Source organism: Crinia signifera, chromosome 2 (assembly GCF_055691185.1).
Source record: "Crinia signifera chromosome 2, ASM5569118v1, whole genome shotgun sequence".
Lineage (NCBI taxonomy): Eukaryota > Metazoa > Chordata > Amphibia > Anura > Myobatrachidae > Crinia > Crinia signifera.
In genome coordinates this window covers 221,578,222-221,599,170 of record NC_139218.1, presented here as the reverse complement: position 1 = coordinate 221,599,170, position 20,949 = coordinate 221,578,222, and the positions used below count along the sequence as shown (strand labels likewise).

The 20,949-nt window shown below is 43.3% G+C and overlaps 1 protein-coding gene across 4 annotated transcripts in view; it reads right to left on the bottom strand.

Annotated features, from left to right (window-relative positions):
- Positions 1-2,848: 2,848 nt before the first annotated feature.
- LOC146060510 (bone morphogenetic protein 8B-like) overlaps positions 2,849-20,949 on the bottom strand; it is a 62,823-nt gene continuing 44,722 nt past the window's right edge. Inside the window, exons 4-8 of one of the 4 annotated variants that reach the window (XM_083173777.1) lie at positions 19,669-19,863; positions 16,700-16,771; positions 11,765-11,875; positions 3,545-3,583; positions 2,892-3,108 (exon numbers count right to left, since the gene is read on the bottom strand). In XM_083173777.1, the coding sequence (XP_083029903.1) occupies positions 3,026-3,108; positions 3,545-3,583; positions 11,765-11,875; positions 16,700-16,771; positions 19,669-19,863 (500 nt within the window). In that variant the 3' untranslated portion in view covers positions 2,892-3,025. Of the gene's footprint in view, positions 3,109-3,544; positions 3,584-11,764; positions 11,876-16,691; positions 16,772-19,668; positions 19,864-20,949 lie in introns of all 4 variants that reach the window. The other 3 variants (XM_083173779.1, XM_083173776.1, XM_083173778.1) reach the window with 3 other exon arrangements.

The window sequence follows — 20,949 nt, the reverse complement described above, 5'->3', positions numbered from 1 at the left end:
AGCAAACAGCGCAAATGCTGGGTCACTCCCGGGATGGACCCGTGCCCAAATCCTGGGTGTGACCCGGCATTTGCAATGTGAGAGGGGTATGATATAGATCAACATTACATTTTCAAAGCTGTTTCTAAATATACATTTCTGCTCAAAGGTTATTGTTTTCAGAGATTTTGTGGTATATGCCATCCATATGGAAAACCAGAAGTTTTGCAGGTCCATCTCCACACGATTCCCACGGTTCTCTGTTCCATGGCAAATGCTTTCAACCCTTATGGCTGCTATCATGAAACCACAGAAAGTTTTCTTGCCATCAGTGTCAATGACTTCTGTTTACTTAGGTCAGAGCTCACATTACATATTAAACCCATATGCTCTATTTCCCCTTTCTTAAAGGGTCTTTTTGTTTTCCTTTTCCCTTTTATTACAGGGCATGTACGCTGTATATACCACAATTCATAATACCGGTCTTAGATATTCTTTGTAGGTTTCTTTGCCACACAACAGATGACTGTATTAATTTGTCTTTTAAGTTCTTTGTTCTCCAACTTAAAGCAACATTGTTTTACTAAATGCCTGCTAAATTAGGTTTATCTATAAAGTTTATACATTCATTCTTTTCCTTGTCCCTAATTATTAGAATGTCATTAATATGCCTTAGCAACATGCTTGTTATATAGGGGCCCATTTATTAAGGATTGCATTTACAATGCAATCTGGGTAGAATATTACCACCAGGATCGCATTGAAATTTGCAATCCCATAGCAAGGATGTATTATCCTGCACACGCAGGGACAGAGCTCCGATATAAGTCTGTCCTTGGGATGCACTCAGCCGGGTGCCAGGGGGCCTCCGCAGGCACAGTCAGTGCTGCCCCCCTTACCTGTACCACGCTGACTGCACTATCCCAGCAATAGTGTGGTATGTAGTAGCCCATAGGTTACAATGAGAATGGCAGTAGCCCAGGGACCGGAAGCGATGCGACCTGATGTTGATACATGGGGAAGCTTTGCTAACTACCACATATACTGCACACACACACTTGGGTTCATTTTTTACACAATATTGGGGGCTACTATATCAGTAAATGTAGAAGGTGAAGGAATAACTATTTAAAACCACGTTACTTGTGTAGTTTCACGGCGCCAGCATGGCGCCGTGCTACTTCCGGGTTCTACGCTCGCCACAAACTATGTTAAAAAAGTAACTTAACTCCATGCCAACATGGATAGTTCATACCCCCACTATACATGTTGGCATGGAGTTGATTTTAAATAGCGTAGCGAGCCACCGAGCCTGCAGCGTGGGCGAGCAAAGCGAGCCCCGCAAGGGGACTCAGGCGCACGGCGCCATGCTGGCACCGTGAAACTACACAAGTACCAAAACCACCTTATCAATAAAAATATACTGTACTGAAATATCATAAAAAATCTACAAACTATGTATATAAAAAATATAGCAATATGATGTTACCCCAATTTTATACCTGGTTAACATAATATTAACTATTTGTGGTGAAGGAAGGCAGGGATAGTGAACTTAAAGATGTCTGTGATCCTGGTGGCACCCCTATTTTAAAAGTTCCATTCCAAACATACCATCCCCCATTCAAACATTTTTGTATACTTGCAAATCCTCCAGCATGGGCCTGATTTAGAGATGTATGTAACCAACGGTTTACATATATAGGTCCGATGTTTGTGGCACAGTGCACGTTAGATGGTCAAGCCGTTATACTCTATATTGGATTGCTCCTTCTGATAATGCCTAGTTGGGAGCGGGCTGCGGCTCACAAGCCTATAGATGTTCTCCTCTGTAGCTGGGAGGTTAGTGTGTGGAGTTTGTATTATTCCCTTACTTGGACGTGTTTCCTCCAGTTACTCCAGTTTCCTACACAATCCCAAACTATATTGGTAGGTTAATTGGCTCTAGTGTGTAAGTGTGCATGTACATGTGTTTAGGGCAGGCTATATGGACCAAGTGGTTCTTATCTGAGTGAGTTGACAAGTATGGCTCCTTTGCTGATCATTTTTTCACAATGACATAGGGGCATAAAGATAAATTGGAGATAAAGCGGAGAAAAGGTAAAAGGAGATAAAGCACCAGCCAATCAACTCCCAACTGTCTTTTTCAAACACAGCTGATTGGCTGGAGCTTTATCTCCTTTTACCTTTTCTCCACTTTATCTCCAGTTTCTCTCTTCTCCAAGCTTAATAAATCTGCCCCTTAATCCCTTAGTAAACTGCATCTCTCTACAATGAAGTCAATATAATATTTCTATACATTACCACTTAAGAGATTTTAAGCTTTAGTATCCCCTGACGTTAAAAAATATATATTTCCAGTAAAACATTATAAACTAAAGTTTCCAGGGCCAGAGCGTGCATATTTTTCTGTTTATTCATAAATATTACACAATTCTGTACCAAATGTGTTTAAAATATTAATTCTTGCTTAGTAATATACATCGTATGTTCATTTTCTGCCACTCACTATAGTTGCATTATGTTTTCAAGACAGGTTAAGAATTTAGGTGGTGTGATGTTGTGTAAAAGGAAAGTAGGAGATATAAGCAGCACAGAATGGGAAAATCCTAGGGCACAGGTTCTCAAACTCGGTCCTCAGGATGACCTTAGGAATGGATTACCTCATGCTGTAATTTTCCACGCACAGCCTGCTTACCCTGGTGGCAGGGAACGCTTTAGATGGGTGACTCCATGCTCATTGTCAATCTGTTTTAGTAGGAACTGGTGCAGGTCATCGAACCTGGTACAAGTTAGGGATATAATAGCTTGGTCCAGGGAAAATAACCATTCACAAATCATCTTAGTAACGTCATTCATCTTGATTGTTTAAAAAATTTGGTGTTTATTGATTTATACAATATATTTAATGTCAAAAAACGTACATAAATATGTTTAGAAATCTTTGTTTCAGTGCAAATAAAGATAATATCTTCTTCTTCAATGGCATCCACAGGACTTAACTACCATGTTCCGATGCTTTTTCAGTATTACATTGTTATTGTTGTCATAGTAAAGGACTGACGTTGCTGAGAGTTTTGTCGGAGCGCAGCATGCTTTGGGAACACTTTCTGGCTTCATGAGATGAACCTGTAAGGTATAAATACCAGTTACTGCCAAATACTGTATATCACTATCTACAATACAAAACAAAGCATAAATAAAAAGGACAACTTGTAAAACAAACACCAAAATAAAATATATAGGAAAGAACTCATAAAAGAGCAAGTCTATCCAAAGAGAAGGGCAGGCTTCACAGATTTTCTTTCTCGACTGTTTTCTTTGGCAGAATAACGTTTGGTTCCCCGTTCCTGCTTATTTCATAGCCTGCCTTGAGCTGCATCGGTAACATGCCTCATAGATGGCAGCCCGTTTGTCATGCATACATACATACTGTAATGTTGGTTTGTCTCTTATGTTGTCGTTATGTATTGAGTTTGTAGTTTAGTTCATATTTCTTGTTGTGAAGCAATAAAATCCCCATGTCATATAAAAAGAGATCTTTTAGAATATGAAAAATACTCACGCTTTGGCTGTTTTCTCCAGTTCATGCTCTCTTTCCGTTCTAAATAAAAACTAACAAAAATAAAGCCTGCACACTGCTGTCACTGTGTTACTCAGCTCCTCTCACGTTTCCTTTTACCCAGTATGTTTAGAAGCAGAATAAATGGTAACTCTACCCTTAAATGAGGCAAATCCTGAATGTAACCCTGCATTTGTAAGCGCATTGATGTGAGGAGAAAAACAGCACGTTTCAGACCTGTAAATGAACAGGAAACTCTGACCATGAGGATATGTCCGTAAATTACCAAGGGGAGGTGGTGGCAGCGGTGGGCCTTGTGCTGGCAGCAGGCCTGCACTTTTTATCAGAAGCTAAGATAAGTGGGTATGATAAATGGGCCTCTTGATTTACCTGTTAGAATTTAGTGGTGAATTTAATTAAGCAAATGACTGCAAACTATAGATTGTATATTCGTTGTAATTACAATATAGGGGTGAATTTATTGAGGCATGAGGGGGCGAGTTATTGTTGCAACAGGATGGCAATGCCAGCAACAGCAACTTATCGTCTACCCTCGTGGCCTTATCTCACTCCAGACTCTATGGGGTTGCAGACAAAGGTACTTGTTTCCTAGCACGGCGCCCATCGCATACCGTACTTAGTGGTGTGCGATGCGATGCGATATTCCCGTTACATTAACAGGAGTGCTTGTACAATGAAATATCGCATAGCATTGCATGTCAGCAAAAGAGGCGGTGGTACGCATCCTCCCACCTTTTCATACCCCCACTATCCACGTCGGGAGGTAGTTGAAATTAGATAGTGTGGCAAGCGCAGCGAGCCACCGAGCCCGAAGCGTGGTGAGCCCTGCGAGGGGACGCGGAATACAAGCCCGAAGCGTGGCGAGCGGACGTAATATACATGTAAAGTAATTTGTGACCCCTCGCGGGGCACGCTGTGCTCGCCACACTTCAGGCTCAGTGGCTTGCTGCGCTCGCCACACTATCTAAAATCAACTCCACACCGACGTGGATAGTGGGGGTATGAAAAGGTCGGAAGACGCGTACCGCCGCCCCTCGCGGGCTCACTGCGCTCGCCACGCTTCGGGTTGCCGTTGATAGCGGGGGTGGCGTTGACAATGGGGGTGCATTTAACACCCCCATACCCCTCAGGGTATAAGATGCACTTCGATCAAAATCGTGGGCGCCGTGATAGGAAACAAGTACCCAGACGAATATCAGCTAATCATAAATATTGCATATGCACGTCATTATTTGTACAGACTAGTAAGGAGAGCCTAATTGATTCAGACCCATAGTGACTGGTCTATAGGGAGAGAGATTGGCCACCATATAGTGTTTTGATATAGTATTTTAATGCATCAATATTTAAGATCAGAGCCCAAGCCAGTTAAGAGGTAAGCTTTGCAGCTCAGTCTATTGGGAAGAATGCTATTCAGCCCCAGCTAATGATGAAGTAGCTGCACCTGCCAGATTGACACACTGGCGAAGCCCCGCCATTTGAAGCGCCGCTGCCCCAGCGGCTTGTACAAACAGCACACACTAAGCCCCTTATTCTGGTTCATTCGCAAAGGAAAAATTGCTTCTCAAATTGACAAAACCATGTGCACTGCAGCTGGGGCAGATGTAACTTGTGCAGAGATTTGAGTGTGTTATTTTGTTTCTGTGCAGGGAAAATACTGGCTGCTTTATTTTTACACTGCACTATAGAACACTCTTTTAAGAAAAACCCCACCTAAATCTAATTCTCTCTGCAAATGTTACATCTGCCCCCCCCCCCCCCACACACACACAGTGCACATGGTTTTGTCCATTTAAGAAGATATTTGCCTTTGCGAGTGAACCAGAATAAGGGCCTTAATCTACCAGCAGATACTTACAAGACTCACCAGTGGTCAGGTACCTCTATTTCTTACTATCTATACTTTCCTGGGAGCTGGCATACCAAACTATAGGTGACATATCCGAATTATGCTGCCCACAGGCTTCGGGCAGCCCCATCCCATATACACGCCACTGTGTATATAGCTTTATGGGGGCATTATATGTGAGGCAATACGGGGCAATATGTGTGTGGCACTACAGGGGGAATTATGCATGTTGCACTACAGGGACCATATTTGTGTGGCACTATGCGGACAGTATGTATGTGGCACTATGTGTGGCATTATGCGTGTGGTACTACGGGGGGCATTATGTATGCAGAACTAAGAGGGGTATTATATGTGGGGAACGAGAATGTAATCCCCCAGACAATGAACATGTAATCCCCCCTGGCGGCAAGCATGTAATCCTTCCTGGCAATGAGCATGTAACTACCACTGGCAACGAGCATGTAGTCCCTGTGGCAATGAGCATGCAACCCCCCCCCCCCCCCGTATCAAGGAGCATGTAAACCCTGGCATCAAAAATTTTACTCCTGACAACGAGCATGTAGGTAGGCACAATTATATGGTATAATATGTAATGGGCATTATGGTGTGTGGTATAATGTGTAATGAGCAATATGGTGTGTGGTATAATATGTAATGTATACATGTATACACCATATACGTGTGGTATAATGTGTATTGGGTATTTTGGTGTGTGGCATAAGGTGTAATGGCCATTGCTGTGTGTGGAATAATGTGTAATGGGCATTACAGAGAGTGGCATAATGTGTAATAGGCAATTTGGTGTGGGACGTAATATGTAATGGGCATTATGGTGTGTGACGTAATAGGTAATTGGCGTTACAGTGTGGGGCATAATAGGTAATTGGCATTACGGTATGTGGCCTATTATGTAATTGGCATTACGGTGTGAGATGTAATGGGCATCTCAGTGTAAGGCACAACTTGTAATGGGCATTAAGGTGTGTGGTATAAGGTGTAATGGGCATTAGGGCATGTGGTATACCATTTAATGGCTGTGTGCTATCCGCGCGCACTGTCCCTATTTTACAAACATTTGTCAAGCCCTGGCACAAAGTGTAATGGGCATTATGTTGTGTGGCATTATGCAGAATGGGCATTACTGTGTGTAGCATTATGTGTGATGGGCATTATGATGTGTGGTATTATGTGTGATGGCCATTACTGTGCATGGCATGTGTAATGGGCATTACAGTGTGTGGCATTATGTGGAATGGGCATTACAGTTTACATTTTTGCATGTACATAAATAAGTCACCTTCTGTTTAGTTTGTATTTATGCCCAATTGGTGGTGATGGACACACCCAGTAGGCGGTGATGGACACGCCCCTCCAATGGTGCACCCCATACTTGCCTACATGACCCTCTCCATGCGGGAGAAAATGCTCTGTTCCTGGACTTCCCTGGTAATGTGTGATTGCCATCACCTGTGGGAAGCTAGGTAAAGGTGTTTCACCACAGGTGATGGCAATCATACATTACCAGGGAAGTCCAGAAGCAGAGCATTTTCTCCCGCATGGAGAGGGTCAGGTAGGCAAGTATGGTGCACCCCCTAAGAAAATAGGCTGCGCACGCCTATGCTCATCCCATATCAATACCAATAACACATGGGGGAAAGTAGCTTATGGTATTGCAGTGGCAGATCTGCTTGCTTCACTTTCTGACAAGCTATTCCTAGAGTACTCTCATCACTACCGACTGGAGCACACACCCTGCTCTGGCTTTAACCCAGTAGAATAGTGATAGCAAATACCATCTATTCTTTCCATACCTTATTAAGGAGCCAGGTAGAGCTTGCTCACCTACAATAAATAGGGCATAGACTAACTTCTGGGGGGGGGTTACTGTTTAAACTTGACCCTCCCCCTCCAGTCCTGACTCCTCCCCTTCCCTTTAATAAAAAACAATAATAAATGTAAAATAAAGAACCCTGCATGGGGGGGGGGGGGGGTGTCTGCATTGCACACATATACATAGCACACCACACACAGCTCACCCAAAATACATACATAGTATATCACACATACAAACCCACTGTATATGCAGCCGGACAGTGCACACACAAGGGAGCTCCAGGCTGTGGCTGCTCCAGCTTATCGGACGACTTCATCCTGAAACCGGGCACACTCCCACCGTGTGCCTGCTAGGCAGTGCTGCAGACACAGCCCACCCCACACTGTCTGTGACCAATCAGGGTGGCAGACCACTTAATTTACAGCCCACCAGCCTATAGGACGGCAGGATGGGGAGAGAAAGCCCTGCTATATCAGCACATGGGTGAGAGGTGGCATCATCACTTCCCCATCATCACTACAATCATTACTTAGTAGGAGCGGGTGCAGATGCGGCCTGCAACAGTGAGAAGTATACCCCCTGCCCCCCACAGTGATTCCAATGGCCTAGGGGGGACCACCCCATTTGCCCCCCCTTAAATCCGCCCCTGCATTAACCCCCAGCAGGCAGCAGCAGCCAATAATAGGATCTGTACTTTTTCTTTTTCCTAAGTTTTAGCTCTCCAGACTGCTGGTTTGGGTATACGGTCATTAGATCTACAACAACTAGGTTGACAAGCATTGGGTTGACACCACTAGATCGACATGGGTTAATGTCAACATGGATGTGGGTCGACATGGGTCTAGGTCAACATGACATTAGGTCGACACAAGCATTAGGTCAACAGTCAAAAGGTCAACATGGGGGTTTTCACTGTTTTTTTGAGCCGACTTGTGCTTACAGGTGGTATTTCATGCCCTACCATCCACTAGGGCAGGGCTGGGCAATTGCGGCCCTCCAGATGTTGATGAACACACATCCCAGCATGCCTTGCATCAGTTTCAGCATGGCCACATAGCAAAACTAATGTAAAGCATCCTGGGATGTGTAGTTCACTAACATCTGGAGGGCCGCAATTGCCCAGCCCTGCACTAGGGCGTGGTGGGAGAATAAAATAGTGTTCCAAGTGTAGCGATGCGAGGGGATGCGGTGCACTTCAAACTGTGTCCATGTCAACTGTGTTGACATTCGGGTAAAAAAACGGTGAAAACTCCCATGTCGACCTTTTGACTGTTGATTTTGCCCATGTTGACCTAATGCTTGTGTCGACCTAATGTCATGTCGACCTAGACCCATGTCGACCTTGTGGTGTTGACCCAATGCTTGTCGACCTAATTGTTGTAGACCAAACGATCCACCCCCCTGGTTTGAAAACATATCATTGAGCATTTAAAGGTACCAAACTAATAGACCCCGGTGTTGTTATGAAGCTGGTTCATATAAGTGCTACAAAGTGATGCTAATTACATGGTAGTGATGCTAATTACAACTAGTCCATCACATTTTGACATACCTGGAACCACATACTGTATTTCGCAGGCTTGTTAACACAGAAAGGTAATATTACTGCAAATACTGTCACACATTACACCTTTCTGCAGGTTCTTTGAAGCATTTTTGGTCAAATTATTTGTTGTTTGTGATTTATATATGTGTGGCTATTGAAGGATTTTTTATCTGATGTCTAGGAATCCCGATACTGAGGTGACGGTGACGTGGGTACATGGGGGGACCTGACTATGGCCACATATGTACAGCATCAGAACAGGTAGTAAAGTAATAATGATATCTATTTCATTTTCTGCCAGTCTCTTCATTTATTGCATAAATTAGCACTGAAAATAATATGTTGTTATTACAGCAATAAACAGCAATAAGAAATTATGATTTTGCTGCCATAAGTTTTTTATTCCTGAACCATGAACAGCAACCTTTTCACCCTGTCAGTGCTACTGCAGAAGTACTTGTTTTTCAATACATTCTGTCTGCATGTTGTCCAGTTTTACATGTTAGTTTCCCACCGTTTTGACCGTATGCCTGTCTCCTCACCTGTACTTACTTTGCCTGTTCCTAGCTAAGGGAAATACCCTACTCCTGGAGGTATTCCTACAGTATATCCAGTGGTTCCCATCTTTCAGCAAAAATGAATAAATATAAAGCTACAGATGGAGCCCCTCTCATTATTGGTCGGCTCTCGCCAGACCGCCCCCACTGGCGAGTGCCGGCAAAGAGGGACTCCATTAAACTTGGACGCGCATGTGTCTCATGTGCACACGTGTCCCAGTCTCACAGCGGCTGGGTGACGGGACCCTGCCCATCTCCACTTCAGGGAGACGGACAGGGTTAGGGGGGGATCGGGGCGGCGAGGGGAACCGGCAGTGGCGGGGACCCGGGGGGAGCTCCATTGCCACGGGGTGCGCAAGCGTCTCGTGCACGTGTGCCCCCTGGTGGGAGCTGGCGGGTAGCGGGGGCTTCCGATAGAATCGCCAGCCCCTGCAAAGGCTAGACAGACTACATCTGTATTACCCATATTACACCAACTTATATCTCTTTACGGTGCTTGTGTAGCTTCGCTCGCCCGCGCTACGGGCTCGGTGGCTCGCTACGCTCGCCACGCTACCTAAAATCAACTCCATGCCAACGTGGATAGTGGGGGTATGAACTATCCACGTTGGCATGGAGTTAAGTTACTTTATTTTAGATAGTTTGGCGAGCGTACCCAACCCTGGCGCCGTGAAACTACACAAGAACCCTCTTTACTTATCTCAAGATATCTCCCAACTCTACCATTACTATCTGCACAAGATCTGCATCTGTCTTCTGCACTGATTACTAGCTCCCATTAACTATCACATCGGCTGCTCCCACCATTTAGAATGCACTCCCACGGCACAATAACACTCTCCACTAGCCTCCAAACTTTGAAGCGTTCCCTGAAAACTCACCTCTTCAGGCAAGTCTATCCTATTTAAGTACCACACACATTACCCTCAGAGGCACTTATGTATTATATAGCTTCCCTTCTGGACTTGCAACTTGGCGGGACTGCTATGCTAATACTGGTGCCTGTCCTTGTGTTTCCCTCCTATATCCCTATAGATTGTAAGCTACCTACCTCCATGTCTGTATGTTACCCAGTTTGTTCTGTCACTATCAATTATAAAATGCAACGGAATCTGCTGCGCTATATAAGAAACTGTAAATAAATTAATTAAATTAAGTAAACTGTGTGTAGCTGTTATCCTTAGGCTCAGTTATATGGTGGCGGACATTACTGTATTTCTATTTGTCGCCATAGTTTAAGTTTGCCAGCCACCAGCACTGGTTTTGCCTTTTGCATTGTCATTGACCAATTTAGTATTAAACAGCAACCTGTGTTACCCCCACAAGTGTTCTGTGGAACCCAGTTTGTGAGGCACTGCCTACTTACATTCCCAGGCTAGCACTTCCATGGTCCTGCTCAGGGGCGAATTTAGGGGTCAGGCCGCCCCTAGGCACAACATTTTTGTGTCCCCTCCCCCTATTTTAATGTAATCATATATGTATATACATTGTTATTTATATATTTCATAAAAATGTAACTGTAGCCCACCTTAATATTTTTTTAAGCACTCTGGACTGCTCACTGTACGGAGGACCCGGAGGGAGGCACTTATTAGTACAGTGATTAGCACACTTTATCCGTCAGTCTCTCTCCGGCTCACACACTGTGACTGACTGAGCGCACGGAGGATCTGCGCGCCGCTCAGCTCAGCTGCTGGATACACAGCAGCCAATAGACTGTGTGTCTGTAGAGTAGCCAATGGGCGGGAGCCGGCAGCAGTTAGCCTGAGCCATTTCCGGACGCGCAGGGGGACCGTCGGACCCAGCCACTAAGCGGTGATGTAATGTGCATGGCAGAGTGGGTGGGCAGTGGCGGGTGACAAGCGGCGCTGCTGCCGACATACTAATTCATGTCTGCGGTGGTGGCGATTGTCACTCGCCGCTGCCCACCCACTGTGCCATTTAACAGAATGTCAGCCTGCCTGCCGCCCTTAATTGGTGCCGCCCTGAGGCCGGTGCCTCACGGGCCTAGGCACAAATCCGGCCCTGGTCCTGCTAGAATTTTGCATCTCCCTCATTCACTGGTCTGGGACAACCAAGCCTACTAGGTTATATTCAATCTCTCTATAATGTGATTAGGCTTTATATCCCTAAGTGTGGGGGTTAATAACAATGACGTTACAGTTCTTAGGACCTTCATTTTAAGCTCAACTACACTCCAAAAATACATTAGCACATTTTTGTGTAGCAATAACGCAACCAATAAAACTTTGGGTGTAGTTATCTTGATCCCAAGCCTCCTAGCCTTTGTGGATGTGTCACATAACATCTCAAGTGAAGGTAGGGGACAGGTAGCCAAGTGTATGGTCCTCCACCAATCATGTAGTTTACTAACATTTATTCTGATCACATGTGACAGCACTGAGTTCCTTACCAGTGACTGTAGGATGGCATGGTTGGTGGCATTCATACAAGAATCCAGTGGAAACGAGCATTCTCCCTCGCAGTAAAACGCAGAGTACCCCTGAGGAGCAATTACCCAATCCTACAAAAGTAAAAATATTTCAAAACTGTTCTATTGTAAAATTATAATATTGTTATAAAGGGTCTGATTCAGAGCTGCATGCTTAGTGGCCGCATCTGTATTTCCCCCCTGCATATGCCCCTGAGGTGGCCATATGCATTGATGTGGATAACATACCCTCCAACCTGACCCATTGCATTCGGTACACAATGCTCTGCTCCTGGACTTCCCTGGTAATGTATGATTGCCATCACCTGTGGTGAAACACCTTTCTTATCAATTACCTAGCTCCCCACAGGTGATGGCCATCATACATTACCAGGGAAGTCCAGGAGCAGAGCATTTTGTACCTAATGGAATGGGTTACCTTGGAAGGTATGAGATACAATATATATTAATTTTAGCTGCATCTCCACTTGCTGCGCAATACAATTAGCTGGGTGGCAACAGGGATTTAGCATATAGGATATATTTACAAACATATGTGGAGATGGAATTATGGGCTATAAAGTGAGGGAATGCTGAGAACTGGACGACTTCAAACTGATCTTTTGCAGCATGAAGGGGACTGGTGCAATGCATGCTGTTAGTGATGATCGATGTACTCTCAAGCACATTCATGGAGGCTGTACGATTGCACAGATGCAGATGACTCTGCCTACATGCAGGGATGTTCATCTATTTACAGTCATGCATTGCGTAAGACTCTGAATCAGCCCAACACATTGTTATTTCTATAATGGAGTAGAAGTGACAGACACAAGGGATGACACAGTTATAGAAGTATGTGCCCTATCTACAAACCTATCCTGTATTACCTTCCTATCACACACTTATATAACGTTCATAGTGACCAATCGGAGACACACACGTCTCCGATTGGTCACTATGAACGTGTGTGTGTGCATCGCATACTGTAAAAATTCCCTTCTGTCCTCAGCAGATCCTGGAGTTTATTGCTGCCTGAGTACATCAGCATGCCCCCAGTTAGGAAAGGTCCTTATTGTTATGGATTCATTATCTTTCAGGAGCATGACGGCTATCATGGAATGAAATTAATTCCATTATATAAATCCTATTGCAGTAACTTGCACTTGCTCTGGGCCCGTGGCTCTGCGCTTTGCCTCTGCCTATCACTTCCCAATGCCACAATGTAGACATAAGCTATGTAGGTGCTAGACATGCAGATGTTGGCATGTAGGTAGCAATGTGCTGGTATACGTGTTCATGTGTTCTGGTTCTCATCAGTTCAAAAATTTGTGGATCCACAAAATTCAGGCAGATGTGGAGTACTGGACGTCACATCTATACAAAAGAGACACTTGTCTAACAAAACTGTGGTTATTGAGAGCATTAAGGTAAAGGGCTTCAGTTGTATTGGTATACACCAGTGATGGCTAACCTTGACACTCCAGCTGTTGTTGAACTACACATCCCAGCATGCCCTGCATCAGTTTTAGCATTGCCAAATAGTAAACATGTAGCAGGGCATGCTGGGATGTGTAATTCAACAACAGCTGGAGTGTCAAGGTTAGCCATCACTGGTGTATACCAATAAACCGCATTATATTAAGTGTACATGATTTGAAAATTTTATTTCTAATTTAAACTACAAGTTAATTTAATCTATCTTTAAAACCAGATAATGTTCAGCTTTTACCACCAATATCATCATTCTACTACAAGTTATACCTCATCTCTGTGTGATCTGCATGTCACATAGAATTATGGTACCCCAGCATCACACCCCTATGTGTTTTGAGGGGAAATCTGCACTGTTATGTATGCGCTGTTATGTTTTAATACATTTTTTTTTTTTAATTAAATACATGTCCAGAATTATCCATAAATCAATATATGTATATGTTTTAAATGTATTAGAAATGTATCATACTGTATATGTGAATCTAGCTACAAGTGCATCAACGAAATGGAATAAATGTAACACATTTACGTACAGTATATTGTGTCTTTGGTCTGAGTGCAGCGCTTCACTTCCCAAAATATTGTTGTTTTCTTCTTTTTGTAAGGGTTAGCACATCCTTTTAGGTGAAGCTGCAGCCCAGACCCAATAGAGAGTATATTTTATATATATAATAATTTTTTAATATACACATATTTCAACCAGTGCTATCACACATTTTTCTTTGTTGCCAATAAGAGGCAGAGCCACTTGGTAAACCCCTGTCTCTATGTGCGACATGGCTTTTATGCTAGCCCAGGCCATCAACCCATCTGGCAAAAGTGGTAGATGGTCAGCCTAAACCTAACCATTCCCCCTACAGCAGGCATTCCCAACCACGGTCCTCAAGGCACACCAACAGTGCAAGTTTTAGTGATATCCAGACTTCAGCACAGATGGTTTAATCAGAATCCCTCAGATACTAATAAAGTCACCTGTGCTCAAGCCTGGATATCTATATCTACCTATATCTTCCTATCCATTTGTAGAATCCACAAATCTGTATGTATTCAAATCAATTTAGAACACTCATATGATTGTATATTCTTTAATATTTATTGTTCCCTCCGAACATGATATCAATATAAGCATACACCTAGAACAAGAATATTCCTTTAAGAATACATGGATATCTATATAATTCCGCTTCTTTTCCCTCTATTTCCCTTTCTTTTTTAAAAACATGTTCATTAAAATATGTTTATCAAAATAGGTGTATACCACTTTAAGGTCAATAAAAGACCATGATGTATGTACCCTTCAGAATAAAAAACACCATGTTGTTTATAGAATCTGTATTGAATAATAGGTTGTATTTCTCATATTCTTAATGTACTGTATCTTCCAGAAATTCATACATTTTTTATGTATCCCCTACAATCTTTGCATATGCATAAATTCATGTCATTTGTATGTCAATTTACCTTATAAGCTCTTCATACAACTAGATCGGTGACATGCAGCAGAAAATATAAATATATTAGTATGTATAAATCAATACAAAGCACGGGATTTCATATTTGCCAACCATAGGTAATATTCCCATTCAGTTCCGCCATCCAAGCAGGTCACTTCCGGGATGGTGTTACTATATACACAGTGCTGTTTTATTATCTCCATCCTGTGCTCATAACGGTATGCAACTTCCACCCTCTTGAAACAGATTTACAATCACAGACAGCGGACTATGACCACTTCCGCCAGGTCAGATCCCAGGCGCAATGTCACTTCCGCCCAAACTAAACTTCCAGACTACAGCTCCGTTCTAGCGGAAGGAGCTGTCTCAAAAAACAAAAACCAACCTGATCATCAGGAAAGTCTCTAACATACGCGCATTAGCACCTGTCTGCCCCTCTCACTAGATAGATCCTTGGATCCCGTGCTTTGTATACTCATTATGAATTTGGGCAGTTCCGGATCACGTGACCTACGGAGGTCATGTGACCTTACAACTGCACAACTTTATTCATCCCTGTTCCAACATTAATGTGTTTTTTAATATCCACACTGCTAATAACTAATAAAATTTAAGTCCTTCTGTGCATTCGTATAATACTAATCAAGTCTTTTTAAATGTTTTCTAAATATGTGTTTTATTGTGGGATCTCCAATGAACGCCCACCACACCTGGGACTTGTCCCACAATTAATCACAGGGTATATAAAGGAGAACCCTGGCAGCACTAAACATTCCAGCTCCTGATGAAGGCGTGTGAACACGCCGAAACGCGTTGAGCCACCATATCCTGCTCTAGCGCTTTATTGGAGAACCATCCATCTCACACCCACTTCTATCCAAAAAGACCTTGGAATTCCAGAGGACCCTATACTCGGACCAGTCTCTTCTTGGATCCCCCGAAATTTGCAGCCAAACACATCTGGTATCAGCCGTACCTTAAGGACTGCCTCTTTTCCATCTATTGGACTCGGGAATCCTCCACTGGGAAATCCCCGGGACTCTCAAAACTCATTCCCATAAGGTCATCCACAATACATGGTAACTATACACCGTGGTGTTGATTTGGATCAAAAATATTATTTTCTCCTCAACATTGACTGCTAGCTGGAAATATCCATTTTTTTACCTAATCTCATCATTTTTTATTGTGAGAATTCTCATATACAATGTATTATTTGTCATTTGTATTATATTTCTTTTAATCTTGTATTAAATTTATTCAAAAAAACCAGAGCGCTGTATCACTATTTTTACATTTCTTGTTCCTGTACTTTTGGGAGCTTTACACCCTCCCGATACAGCAGCTATAGTTACACTGGTGGTTTCCTTCCTTTTTTACTGGATATCTAGAAAACCTGCACTGTTGGTGTGCCTTGAGGACCGTGGTTGGGAATGCCTGCCCTACAGCCTAACCCTCCCCATAGTGCCTAACCTTAACATCAATACTTACCATATAGATCTGACCATTATGGATGCCGCTGTCAGCGTTCTGACAGTTGGGATCCTTACCACATCACAATTAGAACATTGGCAGCAGTAATAACAAAACATTTGCATTATTTGTTTAACCAACAAATGTCTGCTAGTGTAGTGCATACCCTTTCCTGCAGGACACAAGACCCCCCCAAGGTCCCGAACAATGACTGGGAGTTGCAGCAGCCTTTGAGAAGGAAAGCACTTTCAGTTTTCCTTTGGATAAGCCAATCAAAATAATTTTTGAATTACATACAAATAAGGGATTTTCTTCTTATAAAATATTTGCTGAAAAGCGTATCTAGTTAAGTTCTGTCAATAAGCCAAAAGATAACGTAGAAAGATATGAAATGATAGGGTACTGTAAATGGCCTGTGATGAATGGAAAACGATGAACAAGGAGAGTATAGTGAAAGGGAAGCTCAATTTATGAAGGATGTTTACCAGCCAACCTAAGTCCCGAAAGCTGACATACAGCTCATGTCTTCTGCAAACTTGTCTGCCATCTGGAACATGCACGTGATCTGAAATGACATTACATTATTTCAATTATAATGTATTTATGTTAAAAATGCATTTGAAGACATACATGAATAAAAAATAACTTTATACTCAAAAGTGTTGGGTGTGAATATCTAACATGCTTCACCAGAAGAAGCATACAAATACAAATACACAGCAAATAAACACTTATACAGACAAATTGTTAGTAAGCTAAAGCAGTATTCTAAAACAAAAGGAAAACCCTAGACTGACACACATAAACATATTCATACATACCCTCTACATCCAGAAGAGAAAATAAATATTTCTGTAATTCTGTTTATGCTCAAAGTATATTTGTATATTCCTGCTGCATATGCTGAGATTTTGGATACACAATTATTTATACTGCTTTAGTTCTTAAAACAAACAACAATGTTGTTCAAAACCAGGATTTATCAACTCTCATATTACAATAAACATTATGCTTATAGAAAATAGCAGTATAATACATCATTTCTTGTCAGTATATACATTCTGTTTCATATACATTAGTATACTTACCTGACCCCTAGCAGGATTCCTTCCTTCTGGATGCCAGTGTCATTATTAAAAATGCTGGCATCCCAAACGCTGGTCATCCATATGTATCCTGTGCTCCAGCTGTCTGAGACACGTGCAGGGTACGGCAACCCTGCACGTGTCCGCTTCAGGGAGACGGGGTTAGGTAGCACGTGCGTCTCGTGCACAAAGGGGGTATGCGGGTGCATGTGCGTCTTATGCACAATAAAAGAGGCATTTGCCAGTGCTCCATGTTACATACTGGCAAATGCCTCCTTTTCAAACCCCCACTATCCACGCCAGCCCGAAGCGTGGCGAGAGGCCGCGTTACGTGTTCCCCCGAATTGTTCATACCCCCACTATCCACGTCAGCACGGAGTTGATTTTATAAAGTGTGGCGAGCGCAGTGAGCCACCGAGCCCGAAGCGTGGCGAGCGTAGCGAGCCCCGCAAGGGAATGCGGAATACATGTAAAGTAATCTGCGTCCCCTCGCTCTCTCGCCACGCTTTGGGCTCGGTGGCTCGCTGCGCTCGCCACACTTTATAAAATCGGCTCCACGCTGACGTGGATAGTGGGGATATGAACAGGTTGGGGTGCATGGGGCAGCGGGGCACGCTGCGCTCGCCACGCTTTGGGCTGGCGTGGATAGTGGGGGTGTTTCAGGAACACATTCACACCTGCCATATCATACATCTGAGACAGTAATGACGACATGTGTTAACAGGTAACTGGATTTTAGTGAATAATAAAAAAACAAAGTACAATAATATAAAATAACAAGACCAAAGAAAATAATAAAACAGTTATTCTTCAGCTTCTGCATTCAGAGAAACTGCAGCTGAAGTTGACGCAGTTGTGTCTGCATCTGTGTTGTCTGCTTTGTCAGCTTTTGGGAGCAGAGTTAGGGCATGCAGAATCCGCTGGAAAGCGTTTTCTTCACCGTCAGTTTTGCGCCAAATGAATTCCTGGAGATAGGAGTCCAGATTTTGGCGTGCAGTGCCCCTTTGCCTTTTGTTACGGCACTTACAAGATCCTCAAAGGCGTTCAATGTTTTGCGTATGAACACCAGTCTCTGGATCAACAAAATCATAGCGGTGGTTTACCCGTGCATGGTGGTACCCTGCCTGCTCCAGCTGTTGAGTGTTATATGCACACCAGCAATCAGAGTATATAGTCGGTTCTATATATTTGTTGATGACGGACATCGGGGTGTTGGCGTCACGTCTGTCTACTGGCGTTATAAAACACTCACCGGTGTCTCTGGATATGCCTCCAAACAACCACTGTTGAGGCAGCATCCGTCCAACATGACATTTTTTCTGTACAAACAGACTCTTGTCCACCTCAACTATTTTTCCCGGACTGCCAATCCGGCGTTGGGACTGCGACATTAAGTCAACGGTGCAGGCCTGATGCATAAGGTTATTGTATAGCATGGTGGTTTTGTTCGACAACTAGTTGTCGCTCACAAAAGGATTTGCTTGTGAGCTCCTCTGCCCATGAATAAATAAAACGGATGAGGGTTAGAAATGGGATACGACACCCCGGAAACCAATGTGCCGCACGGAGACATCTTATTTCGGCAAGTTTTAATGTGGCAGCACCACATGCACTCCTTCGTACTCCATTGGGTGTCTATTAACACAGGTTTGTGTCAGTGGCAGCAAATGGTGCTGCTGAAAAAAAGCTGCCGACTCCTCCTCTGTCAGGCAGGTTAAACATCGTGACAGGTTCTGCAGCCATTTTGCAGTCACTTCACCTTCACCTCTGACTGACTACGGTAACTGCGTAACGCAACGCTGACTGACTATGTTACTTCTGATAGGGACACTGAGTACACTGGCCGCGGGAACACTACACTACTTCTGACTGACTATGCTAACTACGCAGGTATTGGGAAAATAATGACATATATGGCCCCTGTAATCATGGACATCTTTAATGGATTTTTGTTTTGTCTTACGCAGTAGTACATTATAACCCTTTTCACATTACCAGCAATACCCTGGGTTATTGCACATGAACACACAGCAACCCTGGATATTGTGCAGTGTAAAACCACCCAATTGATAAACACTAGATTGAGAGACCTAGCACTTCAACAAGGTAGCTAGCAAGGTTGAACATGGGTTCAATTCGGCTCACGGTGCAGTGGATAAGCTGGGTCAATCACACCATAGGAAGTTTAGGTGCTTGAAGATGATCTCCAAACACAGACTTGAGACCCATGGCAGGGACGTCATCAACACAGCAATAAGGCGGGTCAGGCCGCCAGTCTGATCAAGGTCTGAACAGACTATTACAAAATCCCAGGGGCGACCCGGCATAGCGATGTGAAATGTGTATAAGAACAGCTATTTCTTTGGCATAGACTTACCAAACACACCAGGAAGTTTATTGGGATGTGCCAAGTCATTATGTTTCTTCTGTTGCCTTTTCTTCAGCTGCTTAATTGCCCTTGTAGATCTCATCTGATTTTTGCTTGCCCGGAAAAATGTGACCATAAAGGGTTGTTTGGAACGTGGGGCACGTCGTCCTAAGATGCCTGCCAAGCTTGGATCAATGCTCTGCCCTGTTACATTAAAACACATCATTAGAAAAATGCCATATGGTATGTTTTTTTCATTTATATATACAATTTTGTGGTTTCCTATATTCACTCATTCAATGTATGTGTGTATTGTAAGAGATATCTGTGTATTTAGCAATTTAAGGAACCGAATAACCCTTTTGCAAGTTATGTGTTAATAAAGTTGGAAGAAGCGCTCCAAGAATATATAGCATAACAGAAAACTTAGAGTTCTGCTCCAAACACATCATAAGGTTTATTTACATTACAAAGCCTTGTTGCATTGGTGTTTCTATAACGGGTGCTCACTGTACCCATGTTTTATTACTTACCTTTCTGGAGTCCCGCTTCAGAGCTGCAGCTGTGGTAAACAAAAATATTTACAGACAAAATGGTTGCCGACAGGCACTATTTCATGCTCTACCATCCACTAGGGCATAGGTTCCCAAACACGGTCCTCAAGGCACCCCAACGGTCCAGGTATTAAGTATATCCATGCTTGGCCACAGGTGACTTAATTAGTAACTCAGTCAGTCTGATTTAACCACCTGTGCTGAGCCATGGATATACCTAAAACCTGGACCGTTGCAGTGCCTTGAGGACCGTGTTTGGGAACCTCTGCACTAGGGCCTTGATGGCTAAACTTGACATGCCAGCTGTTGTTGAACTACACATCCCAGCATGCTCTGCATCAGCAAAAAACAAATGTTGGCAAGCGACAAAACCGGGCACTAGTTAGGGGTGCGTTTGTGAAGCAGCTACTAAAAGGGTTGAGTATTCCCTTAGGAAGGAAGATATAAAAGAAAAAGTAGCGATAGTACACCGATGACAATTCACAATATTTAATAACATATAAAATCATGTAAAACACTTGAAGTAAGGACAGCAGGGTCCGTTCCTATAAATGCCACCAATGCTACCACATAAACTCCAATAGTATCCAGAAGGAGAATCAAACCCACATGGTCGGTACCAATTGATGGTGTGGTAAGAGTGGGTAGATAAAGATAGTTACCACAATTGGATCACCAGGAGGAATTGTTCCATTTGGAATGCATAACAGCAATGTCTCTCCAAGATGGGTGAAGG